Raw genomic sequence first — 27,545 nt, 5'->3', positions numbered from 1 at the left:
GACAATTAGAGAATTCATGCAGCTTCCAGTGGAGCTGAGCATTGTGTCAGGCTACACTGAGCTCGTGGATCCTTGTTTCACACATCCTCACAAATCCTCTGTAGTGGCCAGTACCCTTCCAGTTCTATAGAATCATGAGTCTTTGGCCACAGCCTATCTTCAAAGTCACAGTCACTGGTGGTACCAGTTGTGCTTCTAACTTGTCCCTTCATTTAGCTGTTAAAGGTATAAAACTTTCATGAGTGCAGAAATGTCACATGAAAATTGTTTTTTCTCACTTCCATAATCCACAGGTTACCATCTATTTAAATAACTCTGATGAATATATACAGAATGAAGATAACAAGAAAACTATATTACCACATGTCATGGTTAATAAGTTTGAAATATTTCACTCCAATAAGGATATATCAATTTTCCTTAATTTTTAAAACTTCAGAATTTTGAAATTAGAGTTGTAAAGATGAACACTTATATTTGGAGTAAAATACTTGCATTGCTTTAAGATGAAAATAACTTGACTGATTTTTCTGAGTGAATTCCCAAATAAAATTATTAGTCCTTAAAGTATTCAGTATTCTCAGAGCTGAATCTCCCACAATGGGCTTTATGTAAGTTGTACGCATCTTTCAGAGTGCTCAGACAGCATCCCCAGGCTTAACTTTGATGATTCTTCTCAGCATTCGTAATTCCTTGGGGTTCTTTTTCTTGGAATTAGAAATGCTTAAGGAATCTGTTAAAAGCTAAAATTTAAAAAAATGGATTGTCTCACTTGGAACAAGAACATATGCAAGGCACCTCAAACATATAGCTCCAGTGTAATATTCTCAGAGGGAAGCTTTCTTAATTTTTTAAGGTTTAATATTTAAACTAGAAAGCTGATTTATGTTAATGGAGTGAAGCGTATTCTGAGCAGTGCAGAGTAGAGTTTGTATATTAACTATACTTCATACTTATATCCAGTGCGATACCATAATAAATTAAGTGATTTGCATATTAATCCTATTATTCTAGGGTAAACTTACATGTTGAAGTTTGGCTAGGTGATAGCAGTAAATTTTTTTAAGTCGAGGCCCTGAACAAAGTTTTAGTTTCTTCTGAGGACCAGGAGAAAAATAGGACACTGAACAACACTATATTATGAAGTCAACTTATGGGATATGTGAAGTCATGAAGTATGAAGAACTAGAGCATCTAATTATGTTAAGTGATTCTAACACTCCTCACCTTATATGAACTCACTAGGCATTCTAACCTTATATGTGCAGCTCTGCTGCCAACGCATGGCAGCTGATGATTGTCCCCTTTACATATCTTCCGCACAGCTAGGGTTTTGCTGAACAGACTTGGTAAGTTTTCTGTTCTGAGTTCATGTAAGAAAAGCTATCTTATATAGCCAGTGTAGCAGGTGTTATAAGTTATTAGTCACTGGAGACTTCTGGTAAGCTTGATTGGACAGAAACCACTGGCAGTCAAGATGAGTAAATCGAATGGTCTAATTTCCATGAGAACTGGATCACTTAATGTGTAAGATCACACACACATGTTCTTTCACATATGCACACATGCACGCACACACACAGACACACGTGCTCACAATATCCTTGTGGTATGCAGTGGGAAAGTGGGGTGAAGATTTAGACCCTGGGGCAAATCCTGCTCCCTGTGTTAAAATACATATAACACTTAAAGCATAAAATATAACACTTAAAGCATGCTTGTGTTCATTACTTGACTATTTCAAACAAAAAATTACCTCATTCTCTGTTTCACTTATATATGTCATGTATCGGATATGTTTTTTGGGAAGTGAGGATATTATTTAAAAACGGGAATAATTATTTCCTAGTCATCTTAATCCTAATGATGTGATAGGAAAAGTTCAATAAATATGGAGCCCAATTTATGCTAAAAGCAATTTTCGGTCTAATTAATTACCTACAGTTCATCCCTAAAATGTTTATTTTACTAAGAAAATTTTCACCAAAGAAATTCTCTTTCTCACAGAGTAGGTATGCAGTAAATGATAGCGATCATTATTGTACCATTCAGATACTAATATTCAGATATTAGCTACCCAGAATTTGATTGCCTATATTTGAATCCCAGCTCAAATCCTCAGTCTATAATTTTAGGGTATGTCTCTTGTTTCTTCCAAGTTCTTTTGTTTTTTAAAATTGGCATTATATTGTATCTCCTTCTATTTTTGTCTTAAGGATTAAATGAGATTATTCATAAAAGTGGCTGCTCAGTGCCTGATCTCTAAATACAGTAGTATCTGCTTGTCAGCAGTCAACTACAATCTAGAAGCAGATGGTCCTGCTTCTGACATATGGTCAGAAGTTCAGTAGTATCCTCATGCTACATTGCAGTGCCTACGTCATTCAGCTCACTTTATCTCATCCAGTAGGCATTTTATTATCTCACCTCATCACAAGAAGAAGGGTGAATACAGTACAGTGCGATATTTTGAGGGGGGGGGCTTTCACATAACTTTTGTTAGAGGCATTGTTATAATTGTTCTATTTTATTATTACTTATTATTCTCAATCTCTTACTGTGCCTAATTTATAAATTAAGCTTTGTTGTAGATATATATGTAGAGTAAAAAACAGTATATATAGGGTTTGATACACCCTGTCGTTTTTGGTCTTGGAAGGTTGGGGCACGGATAAGGGAGCGCCTATTGTACTTGGTGAATAGATACAATTTTAAAAGAAAACAGTTTGAGGATTCAATTATTCTAAACTCGAGCTTACTATGAAACTAAATTAGAACTCATTTGAGGGGATTTATATTATTTATTCAAAATATATTTAGTGGAAAATGTTAAAGGTCACATAGCTTAGATAATTTTGACCTCTAAAAACAAAGTAATGTGTGCATGTTAGCAAATCAATTAATTTTTTATTTAACTGAAATATATATGAGTGTAAACTCTTAGAATATTAATAATAGCAGCCATTTACTCAATCATTAGTATGTGTTAAACACTGTCAAAAGACTTCTTTACGTTATTTTATTTATTTCTCACGGTATCTCTGAGGTAAGATTTATTATCATTAGTATTTCACAGATTAAGAAACTAAGATAGAATAAAAACTTCCCCTCCCCAATGTATCATTGCTAACAAGACGGTGGAGGCGGGATTCGAATCTTACCCATATGAGTTCATAGCTCTTGTACCTTCACTTCCTTTGGATATGTTTCCTCAAGTATCCAGATTTCCTTTGCACAGACAGTTTATTATTAGATCTTAAATTCATGTGCCTACTTCCTAGAGAGGGAACTGTACAGAGGGTTTCCTAAATTCTGCTGCAGGGCGGGTGGGGGGGAGGGCTGTATTTCTTCTCTTTAAATCCGTGGACCCTCTTAAAGTCTACCCAACTGTAGCGATTCTGACTCTCCCACCCTCAGAAAATTGTGTCCTCCAATTAAAAATCTTCCTCAGATGTTTTTTTCACCAAGTGGAAGTATTTTGTTTAGCTTTATCTTCCAAAATAAGTATTATGAAAACATGATTATTTGGCTTCCGAATTCAGAATTATATTTGAAATAAGCTTTTAAAATTCCCATACCTGGACTGTCCGGAGATCCTTATCTGCTCACCTCCCAGCAGACCAGTCATGGCCACACTCTCCAGATTACCTTACCTCAGCACCTAACCTAGAAAATTCTCTTTATGTTCTCTGTGGAATATGCTTGCAATATATAAATATACAATTACATGTAAAGTATATATAATATAAGTATGCTTATTATAAATGTAATATAAGTGTATATATAACTTTTTTGGTTATTTATATATATGATATATATACACATACACACATTTATTGTATATTCATTTGGTCAAAAACAAAAGTGTTTAACTTAGCACCATGAGTTTATTTTTTTAAAAAATGTGAACTTCTAGAGGTAAAAATCCATATACATTAAAGCACTTAAGAAGTATATCTGATAACATGATGAGAGAGCTGCCAAGTTGCCTGACTGAAAATCAGCCGGGCCAACTATGCTCACGCCGAGGCGCTTTGTGTGACAGCCTTTTCACCATATGCTCTGAAGTCCCCAGTCTCTGCAGCAGGGTGAGACCAAACTGGGCACATCCATTGTTCCCTGTCCTTCTTTGTATTTCTTTTCAGTTGGAAAATGAAATGACTGTGATCTCTGAATCTCGATTTTCCCCTTAAAAAGACATTTTACGGGAAGACTGCAGCTTCAGGATATAAAGGCAGATGCTGTTACAGTTGCTGAAAGTGCAGACAAGGCCGGTAGCTGTTGTGAATTATAATGAACTCCGAGACAGCTCTGGTCCAGATGTAGCAGTCATGCCTTAGAGACTCAGAAACTTATAGGCGTTTATTGAAAAAGACAGAAAAATTTTTTTTAAAGTCATTTGGCTTTCCATCTATATTACCCAGTTTCGCCTCATTTTCCATTGAGATTTGGAATTAGTATTAACTTCAGAGGTCTTCCCAAGTTTAAAAAAAAGTTAAAATACCTATTCATATACAACAATTTATTGTAGGAATTAAAACACTAAATGAGAAGAATAAAAGAAAGGGCAACTCACCTTTATTCTAACAGTGGTCTATATCCTTCCTATGAACTTGTTAGGATTTTCAAAACAAACATGAGCTTTATGTCAGAGAAAATACTTCTTAAACAGAGAATCCTCTGTAAACTCCTGTATTTCAGAAAATTCTGCAGTGAAAAAAAGATGGTCAAATCTGGACATAGGATTGAACTTTTTATCATAACCAATATTCATAGGAAAAATGACCACAAAGAAAACAGTTTTGTCAACCTACTGTTGGCTTCACTTACTAAACTTCCAAGAATGATACTTGAATTACCAGTGAAAAAAATCACTGCCTTTACATGGAGTTTAAGTCTCATTTAATTGTCTCATTTATGGGCATTATTTTAATACAGTGTAACAGTAAAATTAGCAGAAACATGAGAAGGACAGAGGTAACAGAAGGACAGGAAAAAGAAAAAGAAACTTGCTCACTCTGCAGTTGATTTTATTTCTTAATGGTTTCTTATTCCCTTCTAATGCCTTCCACACACACCCCAAGTAGAGCAGTTGGCAGAGAACACAACAGATGGATGACAGGCTCGACACAAGCAGTCGATCTGGCACCCAGGCACTTGACTTTTATTTGCTAAACAGTTAGCCAGATTTCAAGAACTTAGTCTGCTAATGTTCCTATTTGGTTTAACGCACTGTGAGAATCTAGCACATAAATATTAAAATATTGCCATAAAAAAGATCACATACTCTCTGCTTCTCTGCATAGTTTAGTGGCTAATCATTTTATCTTGGTGTAGACTGCTGAGACGCTCCACAGTGAATTTAAAGGTGTACTTGGCCTTTGATAAAGACATCTACAATTTTAGATATTAGATATTCAGATATTAGAGTTTTCTAAAAGCAGCTTTGTCTAAAAGAGATTTTAGATATCCAAGTGAGAGACTGACACAGCCAGTGTAGGATACTGAATGAACCTGTTAGGAACTGAATAGAAGAAAGGAGAGCATGATCATACATGATTGGTACCTTTCTTCCCTCACACCATCACTGCATTTTCAGAGATTACTACATTCAAAGCTCAAGAAAATGTTCATCTTTTTCGTAAAGTCCCCTTGGCACTGGACGGGTTAATAGCCCCTTCTCTCTGCTCATGTAGTACTTTATTTACATTACCAACATAGTTTGTGTCTTTGTCTCCATTGTGAGCTCCAGGAGAACAAGATCTTGTTCCTGGAATGCCCAAACCTAACCCAGCATAAGGCACCTGATTGATTCTGGATAAATGTTTGTTGAGTTATTCAGAACTCAAGTGGACTTAGCCCCAGGTCAATAGAGAAAAGAAGTTGAAGATGATTGTTTAGAACCGTGCTGCGAGGAATTGAAAAAGGCAGTGGTGCATCCGTGCCAGTCTTCTGTACTTTCTGCAAAAGCATGCTTCAGGGAAATAGGAGGGCGGGAGAATCTCTTATCTGCCTGGCAAAGCTTACAGATCCTGCTTCCTGGAGTGAAATCTCACAGAGAGAAGTGTGTGCAGCTCCAGAATTTGCTTCCCATTTTCTCTTGGAGAAACTGTGCTCTTTTTTCTCTCTCAATCATAAATCTTCAGGTTATCGTGCTCCTTCTCTTTCCAAATAGGGTTTGGAAAAACATCTCCTGACTTTCTTACAGTGTCACTCAGGCATGTTCTTTCTCCATATCTTCACAACCATTTACCTCAGGGCTAAAGATAAATAACCAATGACTTGAGTGCATTTAAGCTCCACTAGAAGTAATTGATATGGAGTAGAACTATAAATTACTCATCACGAGGAATACTTTGGACAGGAAATAGTTTGCACTTACTGGTATCTCACTGTCTTCAATTAGGAGCTCACTGATGACTCTATCCTCCTCTTTATATCTTACATCTTTCACTTGTTAGAATGCTTGACTCCGATGTCAGTTACTATACTTCAGAAATTTCGGGAGATGATTCACATTAAACGTCTTCTGTTTCCCTAATACTTTAATGAAGCTTTGAGTTTACTTAAAGACTATCTTACAGCTAGTCTCACAATATAGTGAAAAGCCAAAACACTTGTTCTTGACAAGTCCACTTAAAAAAAAAAAATCCTCACAAGTACAGAGGAGCGCAGGTTTTTAATGGGCTCTACAACACTGGCCAAGGCTCGGTTTCCTAACTTTGTTTTATATGGAAAGAATTGCTTACCTGTCCAAATAATTTCAAAATTCTTTTCTTGTTTTTTAATTTGAATAACTCAGTATAATTTTCATTCAGTTATTTTGTAAAAGAATTGTAAGATATAGTCCCTTGAGAGGAAAACTTAATGGTTATAGTTGACTGCAAGCTCAACAATACATAAGCAATTTAGCTTTAAAAAATCAAGTCGTATTAATAGGAGTACTGGGTGGTATCCAAACAAGGTGTGTTTGTGTGTGTGTCTGTGTGTGTGTATGACATTTCTGTTCTCTATTCTGTGTGGTGAGACCATTTCTGGAATGATGCGCTCAATTCTAAGTGCCACACTTTGAAAGATATATTGTGTAACCAGTGCATGCCCAGAAAACAGCGACTAACCTATTAAGGAACTCCACACTATCATTGAAAAATTACTGATTTGCTGAATAGGCTTGATATTGACACAGAGGGATATCACCGTAAGATACTTTTCTTTTGTAAAATAAGACTAATGGGCAGAAACTTGGGGAAGGTTAATTTGAGTTCAGAAAGCATTGTTGCAGTACCCACATATAGAATTGTTTGGTTCTGCTCTCCAGTATACAAATTAAAGAGCAAAAATGCCTGACTTTAAGAAGCTTTCAGTAGCATCAGTACTGCAACAGATTCTTTAATGGAGATGGTGGTTATAAGTATATGAATTTGTTCTTGTCCCTGTATTTAAGACTACCCATCCTGCTTGTTTTCTAGGTATGTGCACTTGCATATACTTGTGTAGCCACACACACAGACACTCAGGTTGGTAGTTTCTGAGACGGTAGATGCTGGACTCAGCTCCAGCTATCTCACCATATTTATATTATTATGGTTAAGACATGTATCCACCGTATATTTTCTTTGGTGGGATAGATTTCCCTTCTTTGAAATGACCAATAAGAACAAGTAATAATCAGTAACAAGCTCATTCCTCTTATGGTTAAGACTGTTATAAATTGGGGCGCCTAGGTGGCCCAGTCATTAAGCCTCTGCCTTCAGCTCAGGTCATGATCCCAGGGTCCTGGGATTGAGCCCCACATCAGGCTCCCTGCTCAGCAGGGAGTCTGCTTCTCCCTCTCCTGCTCCCCCTGCTTATGTTCCCTCTCTCGCTGTGTCTCTCTGTGTCAAATAAATAAATAAGATCTTTTTTTTAAAAAAAGAATATTATAAATTTGCCTTATCCTGAACATTAATATGATAATGTGTTTGCTGCATGAAAGATGCAACAAATACAAAGAATTTGAAAAAGTCTGAAGTTTTAAACCCTATGCAGTATATACTTTTTAACTTGACAATTTATTCCTCACAATGAAGTCTAAGAAAATAGGAAGGAAAAATACTCCTCCCTGAAACAAAAGTACTTAGATTGGATGAAATGTCTGAAAAAAAAAATTAGGAGGTATCTATTTTATTGCCTGATATATTTAGTTGAGTGGCAACAATTTAAGGACCGTAAAAATTCAATTTTGGAAGATTATGTCCTGAGTAAAGCAGACCTGTAGTCAGAAATATAGAGGTCAAGTTAGCAATACACAAAATCAAAATCAGATTTACTTTCAGCTGCCTCTTCTGTTGGTTATCATGCTAGAATTCTGGCATTGCATTTCAGATGTTTTTTCCAGCTATTTCACTCGACATTCAATTTAAGCAAAACTTCTCTTAGTAAATATGAGTTAATTTGCGGGAAAACACTGATATACTTCCAATTGTATACTGTCTTCATACAGGGGATTACGTTCCTGGAAAACAGGCTATAAAATGAAATGATAGGCCAAATTAATTTTTTAAATACAGAAGCAGTGTTATATAGTAGGATTTCAGCCTTTTTAATCAGAGGGTAAATGCCTAATTTTTTAAACCAAAAAAATCACCACAACATAGTATATAACTTTCTATTTTCTGGGCTTAGGTGCAGTTATTAGCAAATTTTCTTTTACCTGTTTAATCTGCTTTTCTTTGCTGGGTCTCATTGGGACTAGGTTTGGAAACATCGCCCTGGGGAATGTGATTTCTTATCAACTGTCCTTCAGACAACATGCGTTTCCTGCATAATAAGAAAAGACATAGATTCCAATGTCAAAGGAATCAGGAAAACTAATAATTTATCTTTTACGCCTAGCCATGCTTCCTTCAGGGAAATGTGCAGTGATAAAAAGGGGGTAAAATGAAATCCTTTGATCAGGTTTTCAGAAAGCCACCAGCTGGCCCTAAATCACACCTCAGTTTTTTCCAAAACCTTCTCAAAGAGGTTACTTTGAATTCTGGAAAGGCTGCTTTTGATCGCTCAGTGAAGTCGGAGATGGGCTAGGCATTACAGTAATAACATGGCAACAGCACTATCAGCAGCAACGTTCGTTTTGGCTTCACTTGTATAACACATACTCATTCACTTGTCCTTCTGTAGCTTGGATTTGTAACAGGAAAAGGACACAGGTCCTTTGATGGAAAAACCTGTAGCAGAAAGTATATACCTCAGAAACAAGTTTGGAATGTTAGGGTAGCTGTGGGAAACATTGATTGTCATTTTCTTCAGTAATGGGCTAAAATACTGATCAGAAGCCAGAGGAGAAGCTTCTTTCTTTTTTTTGTGCTGGGACTCGGAGGAAGGAGGAACAGCAAGACTTCAGAAAAAGCGGCTCATGTTTGCCCATCCGGTAATTTTAGATAGGCCATTTATTTGCTAGGTAGAATTCCGTTTGACCTTAAGCTGCATTAGGTTTTCGAGAAAGTCCTGATGGAAATGTCGCTATCCATGAATCTTTTAAACAAAAGTTCACTCTTTACAGCTATTTTCGTCTTTAGTTTTTATGCTACTTAACAGATTTTTTTTTTTTTTTTGAGATAGGGACAAAAACAGATACACCGATTATCCCTTAGGAACTAGAAAAATGACAAATGGTTTAAGATTATTAAAAGTTGCTAAGCAGGACATCTCTGATCACTTCAAGAAAATCAGTGAGAAAAAAATAAAAAGAGTTTTGAACACCAGTGTTGCCAACTTTAATCTTCAGTAGTGTCCTCTCAGAATCTCAAAATCTTACGCTTGCAGGTGGGGGAAGCTTACTTTTTCCTGTGAGAGTAATCAGTGGTGTCCATTGGGTTATCTGGGTGTTTAGGATTATGTTTACAAAACCAATTCCTCATCAGGAAAGAATGGAGACCAATGAACACTGGCCATAGGAAAATATAACATCTTAATTGTAATAATCATGAACCTGTATCTATTAAAGAGAGAAAAATGGTCTTAATATCACAGCTTTAGAGATTTTTGGTCTCCAGTTAGTGGTGTTTCTGGGTGTAACCCTAACCTGACACATGCCAGAAGAGGGGGCTTGAGGTGCCAGAATTTGGACTACATAGTACACAAGGAATGGGCTGTCAGCAAAGAAAAAGAGAAAGAGATACTATCACTACTCTTTTCCCCCAAAAGTATTTTTGGCAGTGTATACTGTATCAGTGTACTTTATTGGATTACATGCCGTATCTTGTTATCTTGTGTAACTTGTAATATGATATAAAACATTATATTAGACCAACCGATGAAAATAATTCTCCTCCTTATGGACAAGTGGACATACTTCTGTGATGAGTAACAGAAGCTCAATTTCCACAGAATGTTCCCTGGCATCAAATACTTAATGTGCTTTTACTATCTCTTTATTAAATGAAACAGGAAGTTTCTCATGTATTTGTGTAATGCCTGAGATCTAGAACTGTAACAGCTTTTTAAATAATAGAAATATATTTATTACATAGATAAGTGTATTATACTTTATTGATGCTTCAATGCGTAATTCCACTTAGCAACAAAATTTTCCCTTTAGTGTTTATTATATTCTATGATGATAGCAGTTATACTGCGGAAAAACTTAGATAATTTAATCTGAGGACAGCCTTAGTCTTTAAAATAATATGTGTGTCTATATACGATGTTATAACTGTTAAAAATGACTAAACCTTTCCAAAATGTATTAATTAATGAAATAATAATGATCTCTTTTGATTTAGACACAATGTATTATTGTTATTTTAAAGTTTGAAGATGTGATTTTTTTTCATATATTTGAATTTTACTTAAAAATTCTAAGAATTGGTATCTAAATTCATTCTAGGTGATGCTTAAAAATGATTGTCTTATAAATTACTTATGTTTTCTAGAAATAAAGCAGATCAATGGAATTATTAGTTTATTTTGAACCTGTTTAAACCTGGAAACTCAGAAGCCAAAGTCAGTTCCAATAAGCAGCAAAATTCGTAAGGATCCATTGATAATACACACATCCTCCCAGGAATATCTAATTCTAGCTGGTGTGCTGTTTACAAAGGAGGCTTGTCAAAGAAATGACCCATGAATTCCAGTAATGGAAACTGATAAGCATCTGCTGAAAACCTTTTTACCCAAGACAGGAACCAGATGAATAGAAAGAACTAAAAATTCTTATAAGCAGTTGTTTCAAGTAAAATGGCATTGGGTATGTCTTCAGTTTAAAGGCAATCAGAAGATATGAGCAGATATATATATGAGCATGTTAACATAATATCTGTATGTCTGTCACTGTAATATATATATTATATATATCTCATATATATAATAGACATATAGATATATTCAGTTGTTAGATGTGGTCACTTAGGAGCCAGAAATAAATCTTTTCCATGAGATAGTGGAGGGAGGTAGTTGTGTGCACAGAGCTGAAGTGTATGTGTTCAAATTCCATTTCTATCTCCTACTGGCTGTGTAATCATCTCTTGTAAGATGATCATAACAGTATCTACTCAATAGGTTTGTTGTGAGAACAGTGCCAGCCCATAGAAAGCCTATACCAGACTTTAATATCATGTCCAGAGATTTGAAAGAGGAAATGAAATAAGGGATTCTAAATGGCATGTGGGAAAACATGGACCGTGGAGTTAGATCTCAATTCAAATCTTAGGTTGTGCCACAAGATGGCTGACACTGAACATGGCTCAGAGACTCTGTTTTCTTTCCTTCCTTTTCCTCCCTCCCTCCCTCCCTTCCTTCCTTTCTTCAATTTATTTATTTGAAAGAGAAAGAGAGCACACATAAATTTGGGGGGGTTGGGTAGATGAAGAGAATCTTCAAGCAGGCCCCCCTTGGAGCGAGCAGGTTGTGAAACCCAGAGTCAGACACTTAACCCACTGAGCCACCAGGCACCCCATAGGCTCTGTTTTCTTATTTTATAAAACTGAAGTACCAATCCTACTGTTGTAAGATAAGGAAGGATAGATATAAAGCCCCTGAATATGCTAGGCGTTCAGTATTTGGCTATCTTTCCCCACAACACTAGAACTAGTTCTTAAAGACTGTAAACATTTCTTTTTTAAATTTGTTTACTTGAGAGAGTGTGAAAGAGAAAGAGAAGGAGAGGGAGAGAGCACAAGCTGGGTGAGGGATATAAGGAGAGGGACTTCCCACTGAGCAGGGAGTCCAACGTGGGACTCAATCCTAGGAGCCCAGGATTATGACCTGAGATGAAGACGCTTAACAAACTGAGCCACCCAGGCACCTGACTGCAAAAATGTTCTCATTTCATTTGTTTTCTGTGGCTAATAAAACTTATTCTCTGTTCTTCTTGTAGGGTGAAAATGGTTTACATGGAGCTCCAGGCTTACCTGGTCAAAAGGTAAAGAATTTTTGAATGTTTTATATAAGTTAGGAATTTAACATCTTAAAAAATTGAATTTGCACATAATAGAGTGAAGATTCAGAAAATTAATTTGATGAAACCGAATTCCATGGAAGGCTCTTAGAAAGCCACTAACTAGTCTTTCCAAAGAGCCTTCTCCAAGGAGCCACGATAGAAGAGAGTTCTATGAGGGAGCTTTAACAGCACGGTTTTCCGGAGAAGTCAACAGTGGTGAATGGTGGTGCTTTCTGGGGGCCATGCGAGTGTCCAGAGCTGTTCTGAACGTATTTTCACTGTTACAAGAGTCTAAAATGAAGAGTGGAACAGTGTTTACTGCCTTTGACTATATTTGTTTCTTTCTTATTTATCTTCCTTTCTGTATATCCCAGCTCACTAAACATAATAGTTACAGTGACATAAAACATTAAATATTACGAAGATGCTACAACTAATCTCTTCAAAAAAATCTTTGTCAGAATGACAAATTTGTAATAAGTGAAAATGTTTGCATTGACTAGGCTACTTCTTTCTGTGCCTAGTATCTTTCTTTTTACCAAGGTGAACTTGACTTGTACCCTTTTATTGTCCCGGGGCTGCTTTCTCCTCCTTGGCAGGCATCTGACCAGCCTTGCTGGAAGCAGAGTCTGGTCTATTCCAGTTTCCTGGAGGCTATGGGGAGCCACTTCAGGTGGGGCCAGCTGTCATAATATCACCCAGGTAATCCCACCACAGGGGAGAGCATTCTTGATGCAGTAGTAGATGCCCACCCAGGGCAACCATATCATCCCTATGCTCTGGAAGTTTTCCAAGTTTTAGCAACAAGACGGCAGAAGTTACTGTTACATCTAGGTTTTTTCTCTGTGGCTAAAAATTACCATTAAAAAAGATGTGCATTCATTTATAGTTATAGCTTTTGAAAAATCTCCCGTTCCTTGGCTTGATAAGAAAAGAAGTCTGCGCCGGCAGTGATGAAATGGCAAGCTTCTGAGTTTCTTCACAGCAGCTCCAGACAAAACCCGTTGCTCCAGCATGTGCCGCATCTGTGAGCGGAGCTGCAAGCCAAGGGATGTGCAGATTTATCTGCTGGGAAATAGTTTTGGACTTTCCAGCAGCTGTTTGTGGTGGCTGCATCATGCTGACATTGTGGCTGATGTACTGGAGGCATTTAGCAGCTTGATGTCAGCTTGGATTAACAGATCAAGCCACAGTCCAGACTTTAGGGAAAATGGGAGAATAGAGCTAGAGCACACATTCAGTGGCAAAGAGGCCCAAATACTAACCTGTTGTCTTTCCCAGTAACGTTTTTAAGGGCAGATGAAGCAGAAATAATAATTCGACCATGTGTGTATATGTGCATATACATATACACATACACATATATATTATTTATAATATATATCATTTATTATATATACAGAGAGACTGTATTTATAGTAAAAAGCTGGCATTCCTTTTCTAACACATGAATTTTAATTGTACCAAGTGACACCTTGTTGCAGCATTACAGAAAAAAATGTAAATAAGAAACCCTTCATCCACTGTCTCCGTGTACTCTGGAGATGTTTGCTGAGTGCATCTTGTGCGTGGAGGGGTGAGGATGACCCACCTCTGGCAGCCATTTGCTGGCTCCTTGTCTTCAGTGCCTGACCTATATTTGGCATTCAGTGCATATTTGTTTGAATGTATGAATCAAACATCAGTATTATAAATATCTGTGCAGAATTCAGTGGGAAAACAAGCTTGTCAGACTGGAGAGGGTTTTAGCTGAAGAACAGGGGACATAGACCTTTTGGAATAATGATGGCGGTTAAAGCCAGCAGTGCCCCAGCCACCAGTCCCCTTTCTGTGACTGAGACGCAGGAGATCTGGGTGGTAAAGAGCATGCGTGGCTCTGGTGTCAGAGCTGGAGCCAGGACTTGGGGTTCATGCCCGAACTCGTTCATCACAAAGCTCTCCCTGGAATGGTATTCCACAGAAGTCAGCTTGAGAAGGCTGCTTCTAAGGGATCTGGTGAAATCAAGAGTAACAGTAATAATTAAAAGTCATAATAATAAAAAAGTAATAAATATACATAAGAAAAAGTAAGAGTAATAATGGCTAACTTAGTTGGTGCCAGGCATATGCTGATGCATTCAGTTCTCAAAATATCTATGAGAAAGGAACCATATATGGAGAAATTCAGGTGTAAGGAGATTATGTTGCCTTGAGAGCACTCTCATGAAGCTGTAGCTTGTACCCTTTAATATTCAGGAATATGTAAATGTCATCCAACTTAAGATTGGTTTAAAGTTTACATATTTGAAATGATTTTTATTTATAATTACTGATGTTTTGTTATTGGAAAAATTCTCATTATTGTAATAATTGTGTGTGTTTAAAGTAGTGTTCCTATTATTATATATAAATCATATTCCTCTTCTACAGGGAGAGCAAGGTTTTGAAGGCAGCAAAGGAGAAACTGGTGAAAAGGTAAATATCTCTCTTGAGGTATGCACCTGTAAAAATACATTAGGTTCATGAAAATATTTTGAAGCAGAATATGTAACTTCTCTTGTACCTTCCATAGAAGCAATTCAGTAATTTTGTAGGAAAAAAACCTGAAAATATTTGCTTCACTTAAGTTAGACTTAATATAAGAAGGATTGTCAGAAATCTTTCTGAACTTGTTTGGATGGTAGTTCTATCTAGATATTTCTCCCTAAATGCATTCCTTTGGTATATAAATGATTCAAACATTGCCTGACTGATGCACTGATGCACTAAGGGTCCAGGTCTCTAAATAAATGTTTTGTTTTCATGTATACCTGGTGTATCAGTGGACTTTTTCCTGAGGAAATAAATAAGAACTGTAATAGGGTCAAACAGAAAAGAGATGTGCAAATAGAAGAGTTTGAAAGAGTTAAAATAAGGGATGGTGGGCAAGGTGTAGGAAGAACCACAGGGATTGTGCAATATCCTAGATTGAGTTACAGTGAACGCCTTAAACTCCAAAAGGTTATCAGACTCAGAGGCAAAAAGAACTGTGGGTACAGATCCAGATTGGTGCTGAGGGAAGCAATGAACCCAATATTCAAGCAATCTTCATTTTAAAAATTTATAGCCTTCTACTGAAAGTACAGAGAATAGAAGTGCCCTAGTCATCCAAAATTTCCATTCAGACAATCATTTGAGTCCTTCTGCATTTCATAAGTCTAGTTTTATTTTTGAATAGAACAAAAACAGCATCATTCCTTTGTTTCATAAAACGTCATGTAATTGGACAGCCACAAGAAAGGAAGGGGGAGAGATAATCTCAAATTAGACACTTTTGCCTGTATTTAGTTTTCTGGGCCGTGATCAGTTATTTGCTTCTTCAATAAGTATTTTAGACAGAATGAGCAGCTATAATAATTATGACAAATTATACATGTTGTAAGCTACTTGCTAATTACTTTTCCTCACAGAACTGTGAGGAAGAAAAAAAATAGTCCTATAGTAATCATATAATTGAGGAGAATTCCATTAGATGATGACTACATTTTAAAAGTGGATCTCTCTTTTTAGGGATCTTTTGTATATTTTTGCTTTAGAATGACAGTCATTGCCTTTAAATTAATGCCCTATTTATACATGTTCCTGCTTTATTAATGGGACTTTACCTATAGGAGTACGTGAGAATAAGCAAGGAAACAGGTAAATTCTCTGTAAAGTCACCATTTCACTAAAACCGTAGTGGTTATTTTGATATTTTACATACAATACCATACATAGTTGGTATTGCTCTGTAATAGATTCTCACAGACTATGAAGTATAGAAAAACATTTCTTTATTTGGCTTCCAAGATTTCCCTTCTAATTCTTCGGACTTATTAGCAATCGCTTTCAAATAGTCCGTTTGGGAGAAGGATGGAGACAACAGGAAGAAACAAGGCATCAAATAGAAAAGACAACACACCTTGAATGAGAATTATAATTCAAATGGTTTATAGCCAAATGTAAGATTCACATAGTAACCCTTATAATAAGAATATAGTCTGATTCATGATTACCTACCTAATAGCAAATATGAGTTTTTTCAGTGTTACACACTACATATGCTGATCTACGACCCCAAGTATTTTCCCATAAGATAAATAATTAATGCCATCTTTTTGTGTCTAGATTAGAAACTGTGTCTGGATTAATTAAATAAGGAAGGTCTGTGGAGCACTCATTTCTAGGGGACATAAGCGTGAGATTCTTGCTCTGCTTACAACCTAATTTGTTTTCTGAACAAAGACTATTTATCTATTTTTATTTTTTTTTTTTATTAAAGTATATCTATGGCATCCCAATTGGATGGGGGCAAGGCAGAGCAGGCAGTGAAAGAATTCACCCAAGGCAGAACAAAAGAGATGACAGTTTATTGAATACACCTCAGGAGAGCATTGGGCCGAACAGCAGAGGGGAGACCATCTGCCTCAAGGAGGTAGTGAGGGCAGAATAAGGGAGGATGAGGATGAATAGAATTCTCCCTTTTTTAGTAATCTGAGGAACTGTGCCTGGCTGTAAGTAGCTCATTGGTCAGTTAGGGCCTCGGGCTTAATGAGCTTGTTGGCATTCAGCTCAGTAGTCACTGTGGGTCCTTTTGCCTTGCTCGAGTTTCTGTTATTCAAGCCTGTTGCCTAAAAGCAGCCTCTCCAGTATAGTTGGCACACCATGTTACATTCGTTGCAGGTGTAGAACATAGTCATGAAGTCTATGCATTATCATCACCACAAGTGTAACCACTATCTGTCACCATACAACACTATCATAATAGCACTGATACCCCATGCTGTACCTTTCATTCCCATGACTTACTCATTCATTCCATAACTAGAAGCCTGTACCTCCCACTCCCCATCACCCATTTTGCCCATTCCCTCACCCCCTAAAAGACAATTTAATTTGAATTTCAATTCTCTGTGGAAGACTGAGTTTGTAATTACAGTAAGGCCTATCTTTCCTCTTTAGTTGCTTTATTGTGGCCTTTACTATGTTTAAAATTTGTCCGTTTGGAATGAGACAATTCAGTTGTTGTAAAACAAAAGAATTCAGGAGGTTGTTATTGTTCAGAGATGTTGTACCTACCAAAGGCACACTGCCTCCAGTAGAACAAGAAAACACGTATCAACTGTCAAAGAGAAAACACTATGTGATGGTCTTCGGGTATCTTCATAGTGATGATACCACTCTGTGGTATTCTGTAATCCAGTATAAACCCAGTAGAGAAATGTGCAGTTTTTCTTGATGGCCAGAAAACTATCCTGCCGGCCAGTTTAAGTTAAGCCAGACCGAACAAGTAGTTCCTCAGCATGTCTAATATGGTATCCTTAGTCCAGAGAAGAACTCACGAACCTTGAGCAAGTAGAGAGAACCTTATTTGAAAGCATATTCCTGAGTTTATAGCAACTTATGACAGGAAAAACTCATGTATTACCTGAGCAAGCACAATTTAGCCAAATCAGTCCTGAAGTGAAAATTATTTGAAAGACTCGTTCTTTCTTAAATTACTTATGCTGGCAGGACTCTCCCTGAAGAGCTACTTTCAGGTTTACCTCTCTTTTTTTTTTTTTTGGCTTATCAATTAGATGGCTAGGAATGATCCCATCTCATTGCCTCATTGCCCAGTGAGCATCACTCAAGGATCCTTTCACTCTAACAGCATCCCTCATGAAGCTGGAGGCAGGAGGTCCATATTCTGACTGAGGAATAGAACCGCAGCTAGGGTCTGTGTTCTGGCTTCTCTGTTTCTAAAGGCGTGATCTCAAACAACCCTTCTTTTGGGGATTTTCCTTAGGTCCTTCAGTATAGTTGGGGGTGTTGTAGGGGCTACGACTAGTGAACAAAATGGAGAGTCCACTCTTGAGGTGATAGTTATCCCTATACTGTCAGCCTTCACAGCAGTGATACAGCCACACTCTTATTATGTGACCAAATGTGTGAATGCATGAACTGAGCTCTGACAATCATATTAGAAAAAGCAGATTTAGCAGGGAGGCGTTCATTAAAGTGCGATTCATTTCTAAACCCCGAGCCCAGGTTTTTACTTTAGGTCTTTGTAAAAATAGGAGGAGTATTACTTGGTTACATTATTTTAAAAAAAGCAATAGAAAAGCAAATGTGAACATCTGCTTTATATTATAGCATTATAGCATTCAGTTTCTTTAAGTAATTGCTTCATGTGGTTGGGTTGGCTTTTAACCCAATTCTTTTACATTGTCATTCAAGTCCTAACTAACTTAGTTTTAAAAACTGATTTCTTAGGTGTTAAACTTGATTCTTCCCAACTTTATTGTTAAATATGATTTGATTGTGAGAAAGAAACATCCAGTGACAAATGCTGCTCATGGCACACTTTTCTTGACATTTTCTCTACATTTTCTGGCTAAAATGTAGTTGATTTTGTTCATTCAAGAGTGACATTTAAGTTAACGTGGGTACAGAGGTAGCAAATCTTTACAAGGACTCAGACATTTTAGCTAGTGTGGAACTTTTCCATTTGACGAATTAAAATAATCTTATCCTTGAAGATTTCTTAAGTAGAGAGAAAAGAAAAAAGGACAATCAAATACTCTTTTCTTCATGAACCATCTGGCTCAGGAAGATGTGGATAGTATCCAATTTTTGACATTCCATAGCCAAGAGTGTTCATGGTTAAGCAGGTTCTGACTTACTCTTATTTAAATGTATGACCATTGCCTACTTTGATCATCTTGATTACTGACTTTTTTCTTCCATTCTGAGTTAAGCCCATAATAATACATGCAACTGCAAAACTAACAAATGCATATGGCTCCTTCTTTAATTCATCTCTTAAAACTTTAGGAAACTGGTTGCTATAAATTTTCAGTGACTTGTGATTTTTATCATCTTGTTGTTACCAGAATGTTATCTCAGTCCTGAAATGTCATATGACATAAAATAGTTATTTAAATTGGAAAATTATGTTTAAATATCTATTTGTTTGGTTGTATAGCTGTTGCAAATATTTTTACCTGACAGAATCCACTAGAAAATCATTGACTGATCCCTATTCTTCACTGGTTTATTTAACAAGATATCATTTTAGAATTTTGTATAAAATGTTATATTCAAATTAATAAAACCATTGAAATGTCTATTATAATGTAGGATAGAGTACAAGAGTATTTTATTACTCCAAAACTGCCTGGGGCTACTTATAATTAAACCATGTATCCAATCATTTGTATTTCTTCTATCAGCAATTAACATCAGGTAATTTTCAAAGGACATAACTCAGATTTTCATTGGACAGCCTAAATTAAAAAAAAAAGAATATATATATATATATATATATATAAATATAAATATATAAAATATAAATATATATAAATATAAATTTATATAAATTTATATAAATATATAAATATAAATATATAAAATATAAATATATAAAATATAAATATATAAAATCGGGGGGAGGGGCAGAGGGAGAGGGAGAGGGAGGGAGAATATTAAGCAGCCTTCATGCCCAGGGTGAAGCCCAATGTGGGGCTCAAACTTAAAACCCTGGGATAGATCATGACCTGAGCAGAAATCAAGTCAGACACTTAACCAACTGATCCACCCAGATGCCCTAAAAATAAAATATGTATTTAGACTTAGTATTGATGTTATGTATGATCTACAGTCTTTTGCCTTTGGTGGATTCTTTTGAAGATATGATAGGAGAAATAGAAAATGCTTATTAGAATACATCCTTACTTACCTATTTCATAGTTGAATCTATTCTTTTTGGTTTCTTGTCAAGACAGGTTCAAAGAGTAGAGGCACTGAATTCATTTCCTGTTATTCTGTTGATGTTTGTTTTCAGTATTAACACCTGTGACATATAATATATAGGCCTGATGTGTAACTGCTAATGAGAATTGTGGACAATTTATTCAGCAGCATTTTATCGATTTATTTCTCATAGATTGATTTAAACTTCATATTTGACTTATAACAGCCAAGGTTAGAAGTTGACTAATTTTTATTACATCAACAAATAAATTATTTTGCCTACCAGTAAGTAACTAAAATACTGACTTCTAGCATTAGATATCACGAGAGCTATAGTCAATCAGGCAAGCAATAGTAATCATTTGCTAAAATAAATAACAATTATGGTTTCAAATAAGCCAAGACCTTTTATACTGGAAAATATTTTGTATTTACATTAGTTATTTTTTCATTCAGTTGTTGTTATGGTAATTGCATATTGAATTTGAATTGAAAATTCAAAAGGATAGCTGTGATATTTTAGCCATTTAAAATCTATTGGAGAATGAGAAAAAGCCCAAGTGAGTAAGTATATATAATATGCATAAACTGTTTTGCAGAACATTCAGGGAGTAGCATCTAGTTCTTTCAGCAGTAAACACATATTCCTAGTTTCTAGAGTACCACTCCAAAGAGATCTTAGAGTTGACACTTCATTGTGGAACTGATAGTGACCCATCATAGAATAAATAGATTCTCAGGGTGCCTGCATGGCTCAGTGGGTTAAAGCCCCTGCCTTTGGCTCAGGTCATGATCCTTGGGTCCTGGGATAGAGCCCCGCATCCGGCTCTCTGCTCAGCAGGGAGCCTGCTGGCTCCTCTGGCTGCCTCTTTTCCTACTTGTGATCTCTGCCTGTCAAATAAATAAATAAAATTTTAAAAAAAGAATAAATAAATTCTCATTCCTTGTGTTCCATGTTTCACTCCAGCTCTGCCATGCCAGCTGGGTGAATCTGGACATGTACCTTGCTTTCTTTACAATGGTCTCCTTTTCCATAAAATAAAGATAATTTCTGCTTCATGAGATTGTTGTAAGAGTGAAATGAGTAATTAGTAATTAGAAGGTGCTCAATAAAAATGTCCTCAACAGCCAAAATATGAAAAATTAAAATACTGATATTTGGAGAAAATTAGATTTGATATAATTATTTTATCTACTTTTTGCCTAATACTACTTCCAAATTTTCCTTCTAAATAATTAAACAAAGACAAGAGAGTATATTAGTTAGCTCCTGGTGTGTAACAAACCACCCCAAAACTTAATGGCTTAAAACAACATTCATTTATTTATTTCATGACTCTGTAGTTTAGTGGCTTAGACTGGGCTGAGCTCAATGATTCTTTGGTGTCAGGTTTGCTTACGTATGTCTTTTCAGCTGGCAGCTTGGCTGAGAGTGGCCTTTTAGATTGGGCTCTGATAGACAACATGTCTATTCCAAATAGTCTCTCATCCTCCAACAAAAATCTCAATCTTGTTTTCAAGGTAAAAGCAGGGGTCCAGAGAGAGCAAGCAGAAGCATATAAGGCTTCTTCAAGTCCCCAGCTCAGAACCAGCAGGCCATCACCTCTGCCATGTTTTGTCATTAGCCAAAGCACTTCCTGAACCCAGCCCAGGTTCAAGGGCTGGGAAAATAGATGCCACTTCTTGATCGTATAAGCTGCAAAGCCATATTGTAAGGGGTATGGATACACGGAGGGGTAAAAATTGGATCATTTTTGTTATAAATTAAACACAAATGAGATAAAAAAATTACATTTTAATATAACAGTTAAGCTACTTCTGAGTAAAAAGGTTGAATAGGTGTAGCAAGTTTACTTCATTCTTCTCCCATGACCTGCAAAATAATCTTAAAGTTATGTTTGCACAATGGGTCTTAGAGACTGTGTCAAAAGATAAACTCATATTTGAAATGGTAGGGATGTTTTATGCATAACAGGAAAATATTGAAAAATAAAACTCTTAATTGGAATGGGAATAGAGGAATTCAATATGTCAAATTATTAAACCAAATTAAGCCAAATTATTAAACCAAATTAGTACTTTCACATAGTCTCAAGTGTTTATTAATTTTAACTAAAATAAAATTGAGACCAGAACAACTGGAAAAAGCAGGTCAGAGTTGAAGTGTATTTTTAGGATGTCACTAGTAAAGCCTTCTTGGCAATTATGTCTAGTATTTAAAACTAATGCAAGAATGTTAAATACTATTATTATAAATATAGCACTTTCCTATCATCACTAAAACAACTGTTGACATGTCACCTTACTTCCTGTTAATTCTCTCTTGGTTCACCTTGTAGAATTCCACTGAAGATCAGTGTTATGCAATTGTTCCATTTACTCTGGTAACGTGTAAAACTTCTACAACTTTTAGGAAGGACTTATGTGTTTGATTTGACAGCTGACTCAAAAAATGAAGAGAACAGATGGAGTAGAACAATAACTATAATTTAAAAAATCACAGCAATTTATCTGTGGCCAATGCCAATTGGTATGGAAGTAACCATGCCAACTTACAATTAGCCATGGTAGCAGGCAATTGGGAAGTGTAATGGTAATCCCACAGCCAAGCTAGAGGCTTAACGTTAGTCATTGCTGATTGGGTGTCATTTTCTTGTTCTTCACAGTGCTAGTGAATAACTCTAGATTGTGTGGAACATGTTTAACCCTCTGTTGCTTCATTTTTTTAGTAGTGGTTATAGAAAAAGTGAAATGTCAAAAAAAAGGAGGGATATGAAGAAAAGGAGAATAACTATCAAAGCGTGCGCTATTTCATGAATATAGTTTTTTAAAGTATTATTCTTAATGATTGTGTAATATTTCATTATATGGAGATAAAATATTTTATTTGACTATTCTGTTGTTGGAAATTTAAGCTTTTTAATTTATTTTTGTTTCATTTTTTTAAGTGTGTTTTAGCTAGTACATATAACACAGAATTAGCATACTTTGGCAAGCATCTTTAAACATTTCTCTTGTTCTTTCTTTACTAGATTTCTGGAATTAGAATTATTCTGGAATTAGAATGATGGGTTGATGAGTATGGAAAATTTAAAGATTTTTTAAAAAATTTATTCATTTGAGAGACAGCATGCATGTAAGAAACCATGAATGTAGTGGGTAGGTGGGAGGTTAGAGGTGGAGGGAGAAGTAGACTGCCTGATGAGCAGGGAGCCCAACGTGGGTCTCAATCACAGGACACTGGGATCATGACCTGAGCTCAAGATGGACACTTAACCGACTGAACCACCCAAGCACCCTTAAGATTCTTGATACATGTACATACTTACTTTCCAGAATTTTTTTTTTTTTTTGGTAAGATTTATTTATTTAGAGAGAAGGAGAGAGAGTGAGAGAGACATATATAAGCAAGAGAGAGCATGTGTGCAGGGGGGAGGGGAAGAGGAAGAATCTCAAGCAACCTCCCCACTGGGTGCTGAGCCCAATGTAGGCTCAACCCCAGGACCCTGAGATCCTGACCTGAGCCAAAATCATGAGTCAGTTACATAACTAACTGACCCACCCATATGCCCTGCCAATTTGTTTTTTTAAGTTAGTTTACACATTCACAAATAGTGGTTGCATCCTCATTCTACCCTCACTGGCTTTAAGTATTACATTTTTTAAATGTTAAAAATTGTCAAATATTATTTCATTTTAACTTTCTCTTTATTCATTGTGTCTCTTTAACGATCACATTGAACATTCACACACACATACACAAGATGACAATCCTATGTCAAGTATGTTATAAATATTCTCATTTTGAGTTTTGCCTTTAATGTTTATTGTACGTTGAGATACAGAAATTGTAAGGTTTATGGTTGATGGTTGGTCTTTCTATCCTGATTTCCTTAATACTTCTGTGTTTTGAAATCCTAAACTTTCAAGAAATCTGTTACGTATACACTCTTCTAGTTTTACCTTTACACGTTGTAACCTAAAATTTATATTGGTAACTGTTGTTAAGATGAAGATGAAACTCAGCTTTTCCCTCAATACCATGAATGATAATAATTTCCTTACACATTTGTTCATGATGTTTTCTTTATTATGAACTAGTTCGTATATACTAAGATTATTTTAACGGTATGCATTCTGTTAATTATTATGTTACTTCCACATTATTTTAATTATTTTATTTTTTATTTATTTTTTTTAAAGATTTTATTTATTTATTTGACGGACAGAAATCACAAGTAGACAGAGAGGCAGGCAGAGAGAGAGGAGGAAGCAGGCTCCCTGCTGAGCAGAGAGCCCGATGCGGGACTCGATCCCAGGACCCTGAGATCATGACCTGAGCCGAAGGCAGCAGCTTAACCCACTGAGCCACCCAGGCGCCCCTATTTTAATTATTTTAGTTAATATTTTAACATCTAGTACTGGAAATACAGTTTCATTACTCTTCTTTTAAAATATTTTCTTGTACATCTTACCCATCTACGGTGTTTCTTACTAGATATTTCAATTTGGATAGTAACCTACTCTAACTTCAATTTCTTCATCCTTGAACTGGGAATAATAATGATTTCTATTTTATTGTGATTGACACTTAAATGCAAAGGAACCTAATTAGTGCCCAATATCTGGTAAGATATTAGCAGAGCATTTGCTTTAGTTTTTGTCTTTCTTATGAATTTAGCATCAATTCTCCTAGTTCTGAAATATAAATATCTTTAGTATTTTGGTTGGTTTTATGTTAAATATACATGCTGATTTGGGATATAGCAGAGGGTTTGACATATAATGTATTATTTACTCCAGGGGTATGGGTATGTGATTCATCAGTCTTGCACAACTCGCACGCTCACCATAGCCCATACCCTCTCCACCCATTTACCCCATCCCTCTTACCCCCTCCTCTCCCAGCAACCCTCGGTTTGTTTCCTATGATTAGGAGTCCCTTATGGCTTGTCTCCCTCTTTTTGTCTTGTTTCATTTTTTCGTCTCTTTCCCTCTGATCCTCTGATCTGCCTCTTCAATTCTACATTATCAGCGAAATCATATGATAATTGTCTTTCTCTGACTGACTGATTTCGCTTAGCATAATACCCTCTACTTCCATCCACATTATTATAAATGGCAAGATTTCAATTTCTGATGGCTGCGTGATATTCTATTGTATTTATATGCCACATCTTCTTTCTCCATTCATTTGTTGATGGCTATGTGGGCTGTTTCCATAGTTTGGTTATTGTGGACATTGCTGCTATAAACATTGGGGAGCAGGTGCCCCTTTGCATCACTACATTTTTATTTTTGGGATAAATAACGAGTAGTGCAATTGCTGGGTCATAGTGTAGCTCTATTTTCAACTTTTGGAAGAACTTTCCAAACTACTGTAGTTTGGAACAGAGTGGCTGTTTTCCAGAGTAGCTGTACCAGCTTTCATTTCTACCACCAGTGTGGGAGGGGTCCCCTTTCTCCACATCCTCACCAACATCTATTGTTTCCTGACTTGCTGATTTTAGCCATTCTGATTGGTGTGAGGTGGTGTCTCATTGTGGTTTTGATTTGTATTTCCCTGATGCTGAGTGATGTTGAGCATTTTTTTCATGTGTAGCAAAGGGTTAGAACCCGGAACTAAAAAGCCATCAAGAACCAAGATACTTCTGTATTCTGTTTTCTTCTCTGGCTGCATAATGTCTCTTTTCTGTGAAACTGCTCTGTTCTCTTGCTTATCTTATAGCCTCACCCTTCTTGCTCATTGATAAACTTGGTATTAAATGGATACAGTGGCATCCACTGCATGGATATAGTATGCATACCTTCATAAGCCCAGTGCTAATAACAGACTACAATCACTGAGTCTCATACTCACACTTTGAGTATAGAGAATCTAGTTGACTCACCTCTGGTCATATCACCTGTCTGGAAAGTCCTGCAGTCAATTCATCTGTGCTTACAGAGAGTACATGGGAGGATTTTTTTTTTTTTTAAGATTTTTTAAAAGATTTTTAAAAATTTACTCATTTATTTGAGAGCGAGAGTGAGAGAGCACCAAGCATGGCATGGGGGGAGAGAAGAAAGGAGAGAGAGAGAATCTGCAACAGACTCCACATTGAGTACAGAGCCCAATGCGGGGCTCATTCTCATGACTCTTGATATCATGACCTGAGCCGAAATCAAGAGTCAGAGACTTAACCGACTGAGCCATCCATGTACCCCAAATGTATGGGATTTTTAAGAAGGGGCAGAGGTAAGAAGAAAATAATAGTACTGTGAGTATTGCTGATATATGGAAAAGCTCTTGATTTGTGTTTTTTTATTTAGTATCTGGTCACTTTTCCCAATCCTCTTAATGATTCTAATTGCTAATTTTATTAATTCTATTAGTTTTTCCACTGAAAGCAATTGTTATATATGATAATGGCCTAGGAAATGAACACAGCGATTTTTCTTCTTTATTTTGTTTTAATTCTCTTCATGTTTCACATCTTGCTGTTTATTTCACATTGGAGAAGAATGCAGGATGGAAAGGGTAAATGTAGGATGGCTACTTAGGAAACCTCTGCAGTAGGCAAGCATGAGATGATTCTTGTTTGCTATTTTGATGGAAACAGAGGGGGTGAATAGAACTGAGACATAACCTGGAGGTAGGATCAACTGAAGAGAAGGTACAATTTCTGGACATCATATATCATTAGAGGAACAAATTTGGATGGGGATTTATACCACAAGTTTGAGATGCCTGTATAGCATCTAATTAGATCTGAGCCTCGAGTTCAGAAAAAAAGGTCTGTATTACATGACAGATGGTGCGGAGGGAGGGGCAGTCAGCACAAACCAATGGGAGTGGATGAGATTGCATAGGAGGGAGGTCAGAAGTAGAAGAAGGTGACCATAAGCTGAGAAACACAAACACTAGGAAGTTAAGTAGAGGAAAAAGAATATTGAAATGATGCAACCGGAGAAGTACGAGGAAAATCAGTAGACTGTTGCAAAATAGAGGAAAGTGTATAAGAAAGTGAGTGTTTAAATCTTCAAAACAGGTTTAGAAGACAAATAAGGTATAATGCCAGCAGCTAATGTTTACTGAACATTTACTATAGGCAAGCATTTTTATTCCATGAGCTTATATGAATTACCTCACTTAATTATCCCAACAACCCTCTGCTATTATTATCGCCAAACTATAGATGAAGAAACAGATAGAGAAGGTGAAAATTTAAAAAGAAGTACCCAAACTCTAATTCTCTGCCTCCCTAGATGAACCTGTAAAATCGTCCACATAGGTCACTGGTGACTTTGGCAAAGGTAATTTTTGGCGAAATAATAAGGGTAGACGCCATGTTAAAGTTTGTTGAAGAGCAAATTACAGGTGACAAAATAAAGAGCATTCAGAAAACCCTCTCAC

The 27,545-nt window shown here is 36.3% G+C and overlaps 1 protein-coding gene across 1 annotated transcript in view; it reads left to right on the top strand.

Moving 5' to 3' along the window:
* COL19A1 (collagen type XIX alpha 1 chain) overlaps positions 1-27,545 on the top strand; it is a 327,913-nt gene that overhangs the window by 73,711 nt on the left and 226,657 nt on the right. Inside the window, exons 10-11 of the mRNA XM_045069374.1 lie at positions 12,356-12,400; positions 14,828-14,872. Of these exons, the coding sequence (XP_044925309.1) occupies positions 12,356-12,400; positions 14,828-14,872 (90 nt within the window). The remainder of the gene's footprint in view (positions 1-12,355; positions 12,401-14,827; positions 14,873-27,545) is intronic.

The sequence above is a fragment of the Mustela putorius genome, unplaced genomic scaffold (genome assembly GCF_011764305.1).
Source record: "Mustela putorius furo isolate JIRA1106 unplaced genomic scaffold, ASM1176430v1.1 tig00003927_pilon_pilon_pilon, whole genome shotgun sequence".
In the NCBI taxonomy this organism is placed as follows: Eukaryota; Metazoa; Chordata; class Mammalia; order Carnivora; family Mustelidae; genus Mustela; species Mustela putorius.
Note: the sequence above shows the minus strand (reverse complement) of the source record. Positions and strands in the feature narration are given on the sequence as shown.